The sequence below is a fragment of the Empidonax traillii genome, unplaced genomic scaffold (assembly GCF_003031625.1).
Source record: "Empidonax traillii isolate 1590-97213 ecotype Southwest subspecies unplaced genomic scaffold, ASM303162v1 scaffold510:size820377, whole genome shotgun sequence".
Lineage (NCBI taxonomy): Eukaryota > Metazoa > Chordata > Aves > Passeriformes > Tyrannidae > Empidonax > Empidonax traillii.
The window spans coordinates 797,569-813,622 of record NW_020955703.1 but is presented as its reverse complement, the minus strand read 5'-3'; the positions used below and the strand labels follow the sequence as shown (position 1 = coordinate 813,622).

Here is a 16,054-nt window from a genome sequence, read left to right as displayed (position 1 = left end):
CTTTCCTTCTCCCCTCCATGAGTCAGAATGGGAATGTGGGCCTTTAGGTCTGAGTGGAAGGGATTACACCTTCCAATGTGGGGGTTTTTTTGAGATTTCAGACATTTTCTCCATTTTGTACCTCACCCATCAAGAAGTACCAAGGAATGTGGTGGTTGGGGTGTTTGGAGGGTGGAGATATCTCTGAAACCATGACCTACATAATGCAGAGCAAGGACGTGAATTTCTATATATTGGCTGAATGTTTGGGCTTTTCTGGGCAGTTTTCTTGCTCTGGTTTTACATTTTCTCACACTCAGTGTCTGTAGGTGATAAGAGGGGAGGGCAGAGTCTGTGTGTTCTCCTCAGAGGTTTCAATTTTCATGAATCAACAGGAGGGTCTTTCCATAATTCTTTCTCCCTTCATCCCCATTTGAAATTTAACTACAGAGACATCCTGATCTGCCTGAAGTGCTTGGGGCTTTCTGCTGCTCTTTTTCTGTCATTTAAAACAGATATAGAGCTCACAGTTGCTTTAACTGGGTGACATGGGGAGAAAATGTGCCCCACATGGCATCTGGGAGTCAAATAACCACCGGTGGAAGCGTCTCTGATTCAGCTGTTGGCTCCTCAAGAGGAGAATCCCAGGAGAAGGGAAATGGTAAAACCCATCAAACCCACCAGAACACCTCAATGTCCCAACAACTGCAAAAAAACCCCCTGTGGCTGTGTGGGCACAACCCATGTGGGCACTTGGGTGAAGGCAGGCCCTCCTCTTTCTCCACATGATGGAGAATTACAAGCCGTATAGATTATTTTAATGGCCGTATTACTTCCAACTGTGCCTCCGCCATCTGTTCTTCCCCAATTACAGATGCAAAAACCCAGCATGGTTCCCCATTCGGGCTATAGAGGATGAAATACAAGCATTGTAAAAGGGTGTATATTCTTCCAACAATGTAGTTGGCACCTGTGATGTGCTGCTCGTGCTTCTGCCCCGTGTTAGTCGGGATGCTCAGCCTGGTCCCTCTGCTCCACGTCCCGGCCCACGCCCGGACCTGTGGTGGCAGAAGGAGTTGTTAATAAAAGGAAGAGGCTGGTTTGCTACATGATTTGTCAGTGCCGAGCAGGGCAGCTGAATTATTAACGCTGACCAAGCCTCTAAGTGCTACAAAACTCGACGAGAACCTCTTACCTCCGGCGCAGCGATAAACAGGATTGAGGCACGGTGGGAGGGAGGGAATTAAGATAGGACATCAAAGACTGGATTCCGTCAAGTAAATCATGCCATTGCTCCAGTAAAAGAGCCCCTAAATGTTTTATTAGGGATTTTCAACAACTACCAAAATTAAGATGGAAGGGATGAATTATTAAAAAATAGATTAACTAAACCAGCCGCTGAATTAAACATGAAAGGTGCCTATCGGGAGCGGCACGGCCACCGTGTGCTGTAGGCATCTGAGTCCTTCAGCCAGGCGTGCTGGAGGGGCCCTGGAGAGGGGGAGCAGCAGTGCTGGGGGCATGGAGAGCCACAAGCTGCTCCTCCAGGTCAGTATTGCAGAGCCAGGCCATGGAGAGGCTGTTGCAGGGTCAGGAAATGAGAGTGCCAGGTGCTGTGGAGTCATCAAAGGTGGGGTTTCTGCCTCAGGCTGAAGAGATGCAAGAGAGAGTGAAACATAGGTAGAAAAAGGTGGCTTGCCTGAAGTACTCGAGCCAGGATCTGAACTTTCTTTTCCTCCATGTTAATTTGGTGTTACCAAATCAAAGTCATCTGTGGCAGGACAGGGACTGAGCTGGGGGATGGCTCGGGGGTTGTGGTGGGCACTGGGAAGCTGCTCCACCAGGTCTGGTGCTCGTGGCATTGAATAAGGGTAAGGAGGCTTTGCAGGGGCCAGAGAGGACCCAGAGTGGGGGAATGGGTGAGGAGGGCTCATATGGTCCCTCCCACCAACCTACCTGGGTGAACAAGACAGGATTTGTGTGTTGCCAACAGCTGGGGCACAGCTGGAACAGGGGGTCTCTCCATGCCCCTGCGTAGTTTGAGCATGTTGGTCTGCCCCCATGGCTTCTTGTACTAAACCTCTCCCACCTGGGTGTGCCTGTTGATGGGATTGATCCCTGTGGGGCACAGAGTCAATATCTTAATCCCTTCCAAAAGCCGACTTGTGATCTCAGTCTGGTGTTTCTGTGCCCTTGCAGTACAACCTGTCCTGACACTCCCCATGGAGGGCTGTGGCAGCCTGTGAAGGTAAAGCACAGATGAGAACAGGAGGTGAAGAGATGCTGTTGTCTGGGGTTTGTTCTCTTCCACCCCCCAGGAGGGTGGGAGCATCGTCTCCAAGTGTGAAAGACAAAATGTCGTGGAATTTCTATTTGTTCTCCCTCTCTTTCTTCTTCCCTCACACGTTCAAAGCTCTTACTTGGAAGTCTACAGTCAAACCCCTGTGAATGCCAGCGGTAGTAGAGCTGCTGGGAGCAATTCACAGTGCCTGCAGCAGCAGTGCTTCCTCCACTGATGGAACAAGTGGAGGCTTCATTCATAATAATAATAAACTGCTATTTTGCAGTTATACGTTGCTTTTAATCTTCACAACTCAAAGGAGCAGTAATTAACTGCGTGGCACGGTGGGAGGCAGGTAGCTGTTGTTGTCCCTGTTTTACAGATGAGGAGGCTGGAGCACTGTCACATCCTGCAGCCTGCCCACAGTCAGACAGTATTTCACCATCCGAGCCTTGCAGCCGATCCCAAAATGCCACCTCCTGCTCGGAGCTTTATTCTTGGGAATGCTCTCCTGTGGCAGGGCAGGCCCTCAGGGGTTTCTGAGGTCGTTTGCATTTCCTTACACCCCGTTTGGTTTTGGATAGATAGAGGTGAATATTGCTGAAGTCAAATGTGAATCTTCTAATTTGAATTAGTCCAAATGCCGAAAGCAAGTTCCCTGCCCTCGGGCCAGCGGCCGGGCAGAGTTCCAGCTCTGCAGTGCTCCTTCCACTGGGAGAAAAACTTGGAGAAACACGTTAAGCTCAGTCTTTGCTGTGATCTCCACTTTTTGCTAATGTATCTAGAGAAGCCTATTTGGCTGAAGTGATAAAAATACAACCCCTGACTGTTTTCCTGCTCAGAAATCCCCAGGTTTGCCTCTCTGCTTCCAAAATCTCCAACTTGACTCTTTTTCCAGGGGTCACATTTGCAGATATTTGCATCTGCTGCTGCTTATTGGCTGAAAGATCAGTGTTTTGGCCCTTGTGTATGGAATCAAAGAGGAATTTTGGCTTGTATTTTGGGAGAGCATGTGCTGGAGAGGCTTTGGGTAACCCTCACCTCTCCTTGCACATGGTGGCTGGCCTCCAAGAACCCCCTGATGCTCTCAGCTCCCCTCTCTGCACAGAGGCACCAGCTGCCATGGGCTCTGAAGGATGCTCCTGGCATCCATCAGGTCTTCATCCACTGCTCCCTGCTCCCTGGTGGTTTGTGGGATTCGTGGTGGGACCATGGAGGGACATTCATGGCTCTCTCTGAGGTCTTTCAGAGGACACAAATTCTAGTTTGGGCATCCTCCTCAGCCCCTCAAGGCATACCTTGGAGTAACATGGAAGCTTTTCCATTTAGTCTTTTTAATTAAAACAGACACTGAAATAAAAGTGGTGAGTGAAGTGTGATGGGCAGGTGGAGAGTGGTCCTGCTAATGTGGAAACGCTGCTCTTGTCTTTCTCTCTTACCCTTTTTTTTTTTTTTCTCCTCTCATTAATCTCCTGTTGCTAAATGTGCAGCTGGAGGGAGGGTTCCCAGGCAAACTTCCCACTGATGGGTTCTGACAGATCTAATCAGGCAGGAATGGCGACGACCACGTCCTGTGCTGCTGTGAATTGTGGTTCAAACCTAATATCCTTCACCATGACACACTGTGGTGACTGAAACGAGCCTGATGGCTCAGATCTGGTTGACCTGAGGGCAGGAATGCTCCCATCACCTGCACACCTGCCTGCTGCTCCTGCCTGTGGGATTGGGCCCCTGATGCATCCCTTGCAACCTCTGCCATTGCACAGTTCTTCTAAAGGCCTTTCATGTCTCTCCCAAGTGGTGTTTTAGTTGTCTGATCCTTCCTATTCCTTAGGAAGACTAATAACAGGTTCCCCCTTCTCTCCCCAGCATCTATTGCAAGTAGTTCCAGGGTGTGTAGGCTGGACCTGATTTGACTGTGCCTAGGTCATCCCTAGGTCTGTATCTAAGCTAGTCCCTAAGGCTGCTTCCTCTAATCATTGGAGATCTGGCCAGTGGAGCTCAGGGCATGGATCAGCTCTTTTTCTATCCTTGACTGCTTTAGGGCAAGGGGATCATCCATAAACAAGGCGATTTCTCCTGGTGAGTTTGGAGGAGCCCAAAGTGACCAGTCCTATGCATATCTTGGGTTACTTTGGAATGGGTGAGCTGAATCCCATCTTTCTTCTCTCAGACCTAGGGGCAGGGTTGTTCTGGCTGCTTCTGGACCAGCATCAGTCAGTCAGGTGTCAGCCCTGGGCAGGCTGTGCTCTGGCTCTGGGAAAAATGCCCTTGGCACCAGCAGATCCACAGCTGTAGGAATGCAACCCCCCATTGTCTCATCTCAGGATTTGGGTCTGGGGTCTTCTGTTTTAGGCATAGCAGACCAAGTCCCACAGCACAGTCCCAAGCCTTGGTGGAGCTGACACAGTCTCCCCCTCCCTCCAAGGCTGAGCTCCTGAGTGAAGTACCCTTACAAGAGCTACAACGTGTACCCTGCTTCAGCCTCTCTGCCTTTAACCCTCTCTCTTCCTCTGGTAAATAATGATGTTCCCTGTTCCACGTCCAAGTCCCCACTCAATTTATCTTGTTTATTGACCCAAGCAGAAAGTCAATGTTTTCTTCATCTGCCATTTGCTTTGATGGCAGCCAATTTGGTTCAGCCGGAACAAAACCGGATGCAGCAGAGTTCAGCCTCAGATTTTTCTCCTTTTTTTTTTTTTTTTTTTTTTTTTTTTTTTTTTTTTTTTTTTTTTTTTTTTCCTTAAATGCTGATTATCCTTTTTTCCTGAACACACCTGGCCCTGGACACAGCTTGGCAACCTTCACTATATGGTATGGCTGCAGGCAAGGCTAAAAATGTGCAGCAATTACCCCACGAGCTGGAGAGCCAGGAGGAAGCCTGCGGGTCAGCTCATTACAGGCTGCAGCCAGGGCTGCCTGTGCTCGCCTGGTGAGGGCTGTTTGTTTGGAAAACATTGGCCTCTGGGGCTTTCATGTGCATTTGGAGCTCTGTATCTTCCTCAGAAGTTAGAAGATGATGCTTTGCAGCCATTGCCCAGATCAGAGTTTTTCAGGCACTGTGCCGTCGGCTCCACGGTCTTGTTTGTGCAGGGGGTGGGATGTGGGATGGGAGGAGGCAGGATTGCCTCTCTTACAAGGTATTTGCAACTCTACAGATCAGGAAACGTTCCCTGACGAGCCAATGCAGGGATAAACACAGGCTCTGCCCCAAAGAGTTTGCAGGCTGGGCACAGTGTGTGGCTGCTCTGGGGTCTGTCCAGGCAGTGCCTGCACCACCGTGGCACATCTTCGCAGGGGACGTAGAAGACAAACCCTTCTGGCAGGATGGGTGAAGTTTTAGGTCATAGCCAAGGTGATCTCATGAGATGTGGTCCAGGCCTTCCCCAGCCCATCACTTCCCCTGTGCCAGTGGTGGTGTCTCTCTGATCCTGGGCTGAGCTTGCTCAGGGGATTTAAACCAGAAGAAACCCCTCTTTTTCTCCATGGTAGGAAAATCTTTGCTCTGAGGTTCCCACATCTCCTCGCAGGGGTGAGATGGGGCCCTATCAAAGGCAGCAGCAGAATGGGGTGGAGACCTGGTCTCTCACCTTTGGAGACCAGACCCATGAAGGTGCTGCCTTCAGAAGGGCTTGGTGACTGTTGGCTTATAGGGGAGAGTGCTGCCCTGGTGACAAATCCAGCTGTACTCCAAGGAACTGCTAGTGGATGCTGGGCACCTTGGAAAACACAATCTGCATTGGGTGCCTAGATAAGTGCCAAGGCCTTTTGAAAAACCTGCCCATGTGGATGGAAAATCCATATGTAAATCTCTCCCCAGGTATAAAATTAATTGGATTCTAACTTCAAAGAGTACTTCTGGAAATGAGCTGTAAATAATCTGGTTGTGCCTCAGTTCCTCTGTCTGTGGACATTCACCTGGCTTTCTTGGAGCCAGTGAGTGTTGCTGATGGAAGGTGCTATATATAGCAGCAAAACTAGTCATATATGTATACATATGCATAAATGCTTCCCTAGTAAGTGACCCAGGTGTGTGATGTTTTTTAAAATACAACCTATGGATTTGTTTCTCAAAAAAGCTCCAGTTTTGCTTATCATGGGCTCTCACCTCTCTCTCTGTCAAGCCATAAGTACTCCCATAACATGGGATACTTCCTTACCCAGTACTGTGGCTGGGAGCAACGTACCCAGGTTGGGATTTGGTGATCCCTGGGATGCAGAGAGGTCGGTGAAGGTCACTCAGGAATGTGGCTCTCAGGGGAGGTTCAGCTGGATGGGGCTTTATTGCAGAGCCTGGTGTTGCTCCTGGAGCTATATTAGGATGCTGAGCTGCTGTGTTCTGCAGGGGCTGGCTCCTCCACGGGCTGTCCTGCCTGCAGCCAGCATCCCGTTGGGATCTGCAGTCCCAATGCTTGTCCCTGTGCAGAGATGGCTGATCCATGGCACCCAGTTTCTGAGGAACTCAACACCGTCTGTTCCCAGCAGATCGATAGAACATCTGTGAAAAATCAGGGCATGGATATCTGATCCGGCAGCCCTGGCTGTGTCCTCTTTATCTGATCTGATTCTGTCGGTTTTCCTGAAGTGCTTATCACCACATCTTGGCACTTTATTTGTGCACTGGAAAGCCCCCAGTCACTGGGCAGTGAGAGGGGCTGAGAATGGGCTGTGCCTGGTCCTGGAGCCTGGACACAGGCAAACAATGGGATAAAGGGCGACTCCCTTCCTCTCCCAGTCTCCCTGCAGAATCCAACTTTTCCCTCACAGGAATTCCTAGTTTCTAGGCCAGGAAAGTAGCATGGAGAGATGGAAACTGCCACAGCCAAACTTTCATTTAGGCTAGAGTATATGTCTGTTTTATATGGGAAAACCCTTCAGCTCATCTCTTTGGGATGCTGAATAAGCAGGACCTGAAATCTTGTTTTGCTGATTACTTGGTGGCTGATTACTTGGAAGGGCAAAGACAAGGGGAAGGTGGGTGGATGGTCAGTTCCTCTCTGACATGTGATTGTGTCCATGTTGGGAGCGGGAACAGGTGAGGTGATGAAGAGGTGCCCAGGGCTCATCACACCAGTGAGATTAATGTCATTTTATTGCCATTTTTTTAGGCATATTTTTCTAGCCACAGAGAATCTGTGTGACTCTGTGTTGTGTTTGAACCACAGCCCAGACAGGGCTGCAATCACTGTCTGGTACTGGGGTGGTCTGACCCATCTCTTGATGTTTTCAGCCTTTAATTATTTAGGATGAGAGATCTCAGACCTTCTGTCTGGGCTTTTGCTTGATTGCTTGTTTTTCTAAGATTTCTCTTCCCCCCTTCCCCCCCCCTCCCCGCTTCTCCCCTCCCAGGCAAAACTCTTGCAGGGGGTTGAGGCAGACGTTTTGTGGAGGGTCTCTCTTTTACGGGCAAAGAACCACCTTAATTTGGCCGGCTCCAAAGTGCTTTTGAAAAACTTGAATCGCTGCACACAGCGTGAAGTCTTGTTTGATTGTAGCAGCGAGAGCCGGCAGCAATTGTCCGTGCCCAAGCACGGATGAACATCCCTGCTCCGAACCACTGGTGAGGGAGACAGCAGCCAGCCAAAAACACTGAGTTTGGGCCTGGCAGGGAAGGGAAACGGGGAGAATAGGGGAGAAGAAAGGGCTATGTTGGGACAAGAAGGAGGAGAGAGCAGAGAGCTGGAAGGTGGGAGTGTTTTTTCCCCAGGGAAAGCTCTGCCTACCAAAGGCTGAGCGATGCTGCGTCCTGCAGCTGCTGCTGCTGCAAAATATCCTCTTTTTCCACGCTGAACACCTTCCCCTTCCTCCCTGCCCAGAATAAAACCCCCATAAGGCTCCTCTTCAGCAAACGTTTTCAAGTTTTGCAAAACTCCAGAGCTGGGAGGTGCCAGGGTGGGTTTGCTGTGCAGCCTTCAGGCAGCCCCTCTGTGCATATGCATTATGGAATCATCTTTAATGGCACGATCATATCTGAGTTTTTCACCTTTGCCTCGCTCAGCACAGCCAATGAACCTGCTCTGGGGATGATCTGCATTAATGTGAAGCTGTAAAAAACTCCGAGCGAAGTCAATGAGAGCTGTGCTATGAGCAGGGAAAGTGTCATTTAATGCTAAGCACTCTGAAAAATCACGTCTAAGTGTCTCAGATTTGGTGCATGTGAGGTGGTGGATGTTTTTTACATCACCGTGCCTGTGCCTTGGCTCCCTGTCTGTAAAATGGAGATGATAACGGGGAGATTGGGAACTTAATCACTTTATTTGTGGTGAAATACTGCTGCTTCTTGGAGTTGAGCAAAGCATAAGCAAGCCGTGAGGAGCTAAGTAATTGTGCATGCAGAACAGCGCCTGGATAGAGTACAATAAAGTAGGAGCTATGTGTCCTCCAAGGAAGAGAAAACAAGATGCTCAGAAGCTGCAGATGAAGTGGTTTGTAGGGGGCTGAGAAGCTGCGGATGTCTGTAGGTACCCAGGGGTGGGTTTTGGGGTGCCTAAACTGAGCTCTGGACTGTTTCAGGCATCCAGGGGCACCTGGCTGCAGCCTGGCACTGTCACCTTTGGCATGTGGGGAGAGATAAATGCTTCAGATAACCCTCTTGTGTGTGGTCTTGGAGTCAACACCTTCATCGAAGGCATAATTACCAGGTTACCCGGGCAACCTTAATTCTCACATTTTCTTAAGTTTTGAGTATGTGACGTTGCAACCTTTGTAATTTTCTTTATTACACTTTTCCTGTGTGCACAGACCAGTGAGTGCCTGTGCTGTGTGGCTGTGGCTCTATCTGTGGGATGACTGATGGGCCTTGGTGTCTCACCAGCTTTGCAGTGCTCCTCAGAGCTTCTGGGGCGGTCAGGAGGGACACAATGCTTGATTGTCACCAGGTGTTTAGTGTGGGATTTCTGTCCAACTGAGAGCACTTGCTGTGCTCCAAACCCCTGTACCATCCCATCCCTTCCCATCCTGCATTTTGCTGTTGAAGGAAATGCAACCTGCTGAACCTGGGATTGATTACAAGCCACGGTGAAGGGGGTGCTGACACATGTAATTTCCAGCACACTTGACTGGCCGTGCTTTGCCATCGCTGTTGAGGCTCATGTGCTTTTTCTTAACCCTCCTGGCATTGAGGTTGCCTGGGAGACTGAGCCAGCACCGCCTGCATTTCCTTTGGCTCGTGCAGGGTTGAAACCACCACCACAATCTTCCCTGTAACATGAAAAAATGCTCAGAATTCACACTGTCTTGTTTAACTCATCCATGGCATCCTGGCCCTTCACATGGCAGAGCTGTGCTGGCTCTGAGGGGGCTGCAAAAGGATAGGGAGTGTCCTGGTGAACCCCAGCATCCCTTGGGATGTGCTTTCCGGGCTGGCTTTTATTCCAGTGAGCTTGTTTTTGCTTTGCTTTGCTGTAATTAAATTCCTGGCCCTTCTGATTGCCGAGCTGAGCTTCAAAACGCTCCGGCGGAGTGATGGTTTTATTGAATCTCCAGCAAATTGCTGAAGCTTGGTAGGGAATTTTTCACACTTTCAACCTCAAGGTTTTTGGGAGAGCGTTTTTGCAAGTGTTTATGATAGCATTGCCACAAGAAGTGAGACTACCCGGAAAATTTATAGCACGCAGCTCATCAGCTGTGGAATGTCAGCGTAGCTTCGTTGAAATGCCTTCTCCAGCGTCACTCAAGTGAGGATGATTTCTCCCAGTTGAGGACCTGGATGATGGTTTTTCTTGAAGCCTTCCAGCACTATTACAGTGGCTGAAAAGTGGCTGTGGGTGTACTGGGCAGAAAATCACTTTTTTTTTTTTTCCTACATAAAATAATAAATCTGCTGCACGCACACAAGCCTGCAGGGACTGCACTAGGGAGGCTGGCTGAAGATGGGAGCTTCAGTTTCAGAGACAAAGTTTCAGACTGTGAAATCCCCTTAATAAGAAGCTGCCACCACCTCATGAGGTCCTTCAGTGCAAGGGCTGGAGGTTAACTTTTCCAGAGCATCCCAGCTTGGTAAGTGTGAGGACGGACTTGCTTGGTTCAGTGCCGCAGGAGATGGTTGCTGCATTCACCACAGATGTGGATATTAAGAAGAAATTCTTCCCTGTGAGGGTGGTGAGGCCCTGGCACAGGTTGCCCAGAGAAGCTGTGGCTGCCCCATCTCCAGAAGTGCTCAAGTCCATGTTGGGCAGGGCTTGGAGCAACATGGAAGGTGTCCCTGCCCATGGCAGAAGGTGGAATGAGATGATTTATAAGGCCCATTCCAACCCAAACCATTTTGTGATTCGATGATCAAATGGTGTAGTGGGGGCAGGAGAGGGCTGTGGATAGAATGGTCTCTTGCTGCAGGCAGAATAAATATTAAAAAGGTTTAAATACCAGAAAAAAACCCCATAATCTGTTGCATTTAAATTGGGGACCACTTTTCTCGGGTGATCATTTATTGCTCGTTCATCATAATTTGAGTATTTACTGGATGGCCCCTCAGTACAGAAGAGCCGAGCCTGTGGTGCAGTCAGACCCAGCTGGAATTGTAGTGTGAGTGCAGGAAGTGCTAAAAGCACTAAAAATAACTTGGAAAACATCTCCAGTTGGCCATCCAGCAGCGGTGAGCACTTTTCATCTTGAGCTCTTTTTGCCTTGGTTGCCTTTGTTAAATGTGAGGAAAATAACCCCCAATGTACAGAAACTGTGGGCATAAATTACTGTTTGAGACACAGGAGGTCCTGAGAGGAGAAACCCCCTGAGGAAGGGGTGGCTCTGCAGTAGTTGAAGGCTCTGCAGGTGACACAGCTTCATCATGCCCTTTGCTGCTAGGGGGCCTTGTCTCTAGAAACTCGTGAACCTCAAATTCCCACCCTGATCCCTCTCCAAACCCAGCTCAGGGAGCAGATGGCACTGGCTTAGTCCCCAGCTCACATCCTTTTCTGTGTATTTCTCAGTGATGGTGAACTTTGTAAGACACTGAAGTCTTTAACCATTAGCAGGCAATAAAAAGGGGCAGTGGAGTTGGATAACACCCACTAATCCCCTTCAGGATGAACTGGAGAGAAGAGCCACTGCAAAGCTCCGGAGCTTACTCTGAGTTCTTAGGAGGCTTTGAGAATTGCATGGTGTTGGTATTTCTTGAATAAATAACCCCCAGTGGAATTTGTCAGCGAATGTGCTTCATTAATGAGACCTGAAACAAAGAGGGAGGGTGGAGAAAAGTGTTTTTGAGAGAATCAAGGCAAGTGTGGGTGATGGGAGGTGGCACAGGGCTGGGTGAGGATGGGTGCCATGGTCTGCAGCTGTGCAGGGTCAGGAAGGGAGCCCTGCTGTGCTGCACCATGCTGGACATCTGTGGTGTGAGAAGCTGATAGAAAATTGGAGTTTACTGGGTGTGTAATCAGTGGGTTTTGGTGTGGAGGGCAGTGCGTTTCATTTATCACTATCATTTGGGTGTCTGTGTGTCTGTGTGCATCTCTGGGAGCGCTGGAGAGTTAAAGAAAGAGAATATACATGTGTTCATAGACGTGCATGTGCTTGTGGACAGAATCTGGCATCGCAAATTAGGTCACTCACTCCAAAATGCCCTTTTTGATGGGCTCTGGCATCTGCTTCAGGGTGGTGAGGAATTGCCCCATCCTCTCAGGACACCAGGTGCTGAGCAATGCCTCCTTCCTGTGGTTTTGACACCTGGGGCCAGCTGGGGCCACTGACAGCTTCTCCTGGCTCCGTGGTGTGCTCAGGGCGCAGAGTGACTGCAGAGCTCGTCTTCTCCCTCCTGCCTTGTCAGAACAGATCCGGGGCTTCGTCAGTGAAATCCAACACAGATAGATGGAGAACAAGAGGAAAGAGCTGTTCTTTTGCAGGCAGCTTGTTGCTGCAGGGAAAGTGATTCATCCATCAGGGCTGGTCTGATCTGGCACCCTGGCCACAGTGGGGATGGCTGTCCCCAGCGGGCTCCGTGCAGTGGTGGCCAGATGCTGCCATCGCTCCTCAAGTGTCCCCTGCCTTGGCAGCACTGCCTTCTCTCCAGGGCTGGCTCTGGGATTTGAGAGCAGGAGTCCCACACAGGAGGCAGGGAGAGACAGGCAGGGGTCACTGCTGGAGCTGCACAGGTGGAAAGTCATCTGCTCCGTGCCACGTGTGGCCCTTGGAGGCGGGTAATTAATGATTGCGCTTCACTCCCAAAATTAAAAGGAGCCGCTGAGGCTACAGTGGCAAGGGCTTGACAGCGCCTGCCTGCAGTGGGCCTGGCTCCTCCAGCCCCTCCAGAGGCAGACAAAAGCAAAGTTTGCTCCCAGATGCTTGGAGCAAGCCTCTCATGTGCTGACATCCCCCTGTCAGGGCTCTGTTTTGAAGTGATGCTCCTCTAATCCATCGACAGCCACCGCGGAAACGATCCTGCTGATCAGCCTCCCTCCATCTGCCGGCAGCGCTGTCACCCCACTCCTCTCACAGGTGACACTCGAACACTTCCCTCTGGCTCTGCTGTCCAACCATCCAGCGAGGTTAATATTTTAATACTCTTAATGGCTCATTCCGGCTCGGCAGCCCCTGCCCGTGCTTTGTTGGGGGTCATCCATTATGCCAGGCGTGATTTTGGAGAACGGGTTTCCTGTTCTGATCCTCAGCCCCCCCGAGGGCAGAAGGTCGGTTTGTGCTTCCAAGTTTTAATTAAAGCACGATGAGCTGCCCCCGCCAGCCCCAGCCCTGGAGCACGGCGCTGTGCGGGATGAGCCGGCAGCACTACGGCTCTCGGGGGCAAACCCATCCAAGGACCCAGCCCCAGGGTCTCCTTTCCACCACCCAAAGCAGCTGTAGCTCCTCTCACCTTCTCCCTCCAAGGACATGGGAGCTGCAGGAGGGTCGTTTTGTGGCCAAATGGAGGGAGGGTGGGAGCACGGTTCTCCTCGCAGTCCACCCACGATGAGAAACCCCTTGAGAGAGCCAGATGGGGCTGAGCTTTCAGGGAGGGTGGTTGGAGGAGTTGTCATAGTTTGTTGGGTTTGGTTTTTTAAAAATAATTTTCCCCTGCATTAATAAACAGTGTTTTTTGTTAGTAAATAATATGCCCTTCCTCCCACCCCTCCATCTCTCCAGCAGAAATACGTGCCCTGATCTAATATATTCTGCCTTTCTCACTCCCTCACTTCAGAGGAACTGCAGAGCCTGGTGGGAACAGAGTGCTAATAGAAAACGGCCTCTAAAGATATTTGAAACATGACCAAGAAAGGACAGAGGGAGATTCAGCTCCAAATATTCTGGAAAATCTAGGAGATGGGCCAAGAAGGGGGGGAGAATATCAGAAGCATGATCATTAGGAGGGAAAAGTTAATTGGGAAGCATTAATTGGGGTGAGAGTGGGCAGCACAGATGTGAATTTGCAGTGATGCAGCCGGTGGCACTGTGGTGGGCACGGAGCTGCCCCGATGCTGGGGTAACTCCACCCTGACCCATGGCAAGGGAGAGCTGCCCACTGCCTCCTTCCAATTGGGGACGTGCCAATTGACTATTTCTTGCTGGCTTTATGATGTTTTCCTTGTTGAAAGTCCCAGCTTCTGGAATCCTGTGATTCCCTTGAAATCCAGAATCTGCAAGATCATGACATCAGTACTGCGTTAGGGCTTTCTTTCTTTGGGTTTGCTCTCTGAGGAGTTTCTAGCCCTCCAGCTTGCAGCAAAAAGCTCACTTATACCCTAAAGGCTCCAAAAAAAAGCAGAAAGCAGAAGGCAAGTATAGGGAAGGGGAAAAAAATCCAAAAAACCCCCCCCCAAAAAAACCAACAAGCAACAACAAACCCACCCAGCAATTGATTTATTGTTAAAATCTCATCATTTTGGTGCTAATTTCATTATATTCTTTTTTAATGCCTGACTCATGATTTTTCCAAGCGCTCGATGTTGGCAGGGCTGTGTGCGTGAGTGTGACGGTGTGTGAGCTCAGGGGCCCTCTGCTGATAGATAACATAGGGCTGCTTCCAGACAGCCCTCGAGGGCTGATGAATATTCCTCCAGCGCTGTTTCATTGCCAAGCAGACGGTTTTCAAATTAAACCCCCCTCCAAAAAAATGGGAGATTAGCACCAGGCATTGAGTCATTGTGCTGATGGGAGAGCAGGGGAGATGCTCAAGGGGAATAAACCACCCTGTGACTCCCAGCATTGCCTCAGGGAGTATTTTAAGGTCAGAGGGGTCAGTGTTTATTTGCAGCCTCCTGTGTGTAAAGATCTAATAAACAGCCTGTGCAGGTCAGGTCTGTCACCATCAGTGACTTGTTCTGTGACCTTGGGTATATCAGTTTGTCTCTCTCCTGTCAGTGAGAGGGTGACAGGGTCTGCTTCCCAGGATGGGTTGCAGGTATTGGTTAATATATAAACTGTGCTTTGGAGATGAAAAATATCTTGGAGATGCTTAAAGCTCTTGACAAGCATCTGTGTTCCTTTTGCAGGAACCCGGCAGAAGGCAAAGTGCCTGAATGCTTTGTCACAGACGAAATCTGCTGTGTATGCAGCTCTGAGAGGCAGGGCTGGGAGCTTCCCAAGGCTTCACATGGCCATGGAATTATTCCTAGGCATTTATGCTTCTTGCCTGCTTAAGAGAGGGGTGTCATGGCATGGCAGTGCCTGGGGCTTTGCACATCATGGGCTGGAGCAGAGCAACAGAGCTGTGCCCTGAATCCCCTGGAGCAAAGCACGGGGATGAGCATCCACATCCACATCCCAGCACACATGAAGCCAAGTTTCACGTGTCTTTCCAGCTTTGACAGTGTCCCTGGATGATGCATGGCGTTTGGATGCTTAGGGAAGCTTGGGCCAGCTCAGGAAGAGTTTTATGGTTTTGGATTTGCTGTTGTCTAGTGCAGGGCTGGATTCACCCACAGCTCCAGGCTACTAATAAAGTATCTCCGGGTTGCTAGTTTGCATAAAACTGATAGATAGTATCCTTGAAACCCCATAACTGGTCGGTTCTGTGAAGGATGTCAGAGTTACGCAGCAAATTTATTATATGTCATAATCACAAAGCCCTAATTTTCTTGGGAAGCTTCCTTTGGCTCCGTTTCGCTAATCAAAATGCCGGGATTTTGCCAGAGCCTCTCCCTGTGGACAGCCCTGCCCCTGCCACGTGCTCCAGCTCCCTGCCAGCCCTAACAGTGCCTTTTCTCTCCAAGGGAAGAAGCGATGCTGTCCACCTACTTCGAAACCATCAATGACTTGCTCTCCTCCTTCGGGCCGGTCCGAGACTGTTCCCGCAACAACGGTGGCTGCACCCGCAACTTCAAGTGTGTTTCGGATCGCAAGGTGGACTCCACGGGCTGTGTGGTAGGTACTGAGCCTGCTGGGCCCCAGGGGCAAGCCAGAGGGGGGGATAAGACCTGCTCCCTTTTGGGGGATGTGGTCAGGGGGATGTGTGTGCTGTTGGTGGACTTCCCCCACTGCTGGGGCCTTCATAGTGAATCACAGATCCCTTTGGAACCTCAGGGAAGCAGCCCGAGTGGGCTCAGATGAGTGAAAGAAAAGTGCTTGAGGCTGATGGTCGTTTTCCTGCTTGTCTAGAAGCATAGGTGGGAAGCTGTCTTGCTTTTTCTCCTGCCTTGTGCTTCCCAGTGTGGAAGAAAGATGAAGCATCCTCCCGTCCTCTCCGTTTTGGGGCCTCTCTGACACCCTCAGAGGTTTGATTTGTTTCTGAACCTGGTCGTGTCCTGCCAGACAATCTGCTGACTCCCAGGTTTTGCAGTCCTCCCTCCAAAAGACCTCCTAGACCCTAAACCATTCATTTTGAGCAGAGACTCTGAGTCAGAGAATCCTAGAATGGGTTGGAAGGGA

At 50.1% G+C, this 16,054-nt stretch overlaps 1 protein-coding gene across 3 annotated transcripts in view; it reads left to right on the top strand.

Annotated features, from left to right (window-relative positions):
* The first annotated feature begins 4,922 nt into the window (after positions 1–4,922).
* The window catches only part of LOC114064027 (astrotactin-2), a 156,710-nt gene continuing 145,578 nt past the window's right edge, over positions 4,923–16,054 (top strand). For all 3 annotated transcript variants that reach the window (XM_027896682.1, XM_027896681.1, XM_027896683.1), the window contains exons 1-2: positions 4,923–4,927; positions 15,383–15,550. In XM_027896682.1, the coding sequence (XP_027752483.1) occupies positions 15,410–15,550 (141 nt within the window). In that variant the 5' untranslated portion in view covers positions 4,923–4,927; positions 15,383–15,409. The remainder of the gene's footprint in view (positions 4,928–15,382; positions 15,551–16,054) is intronic.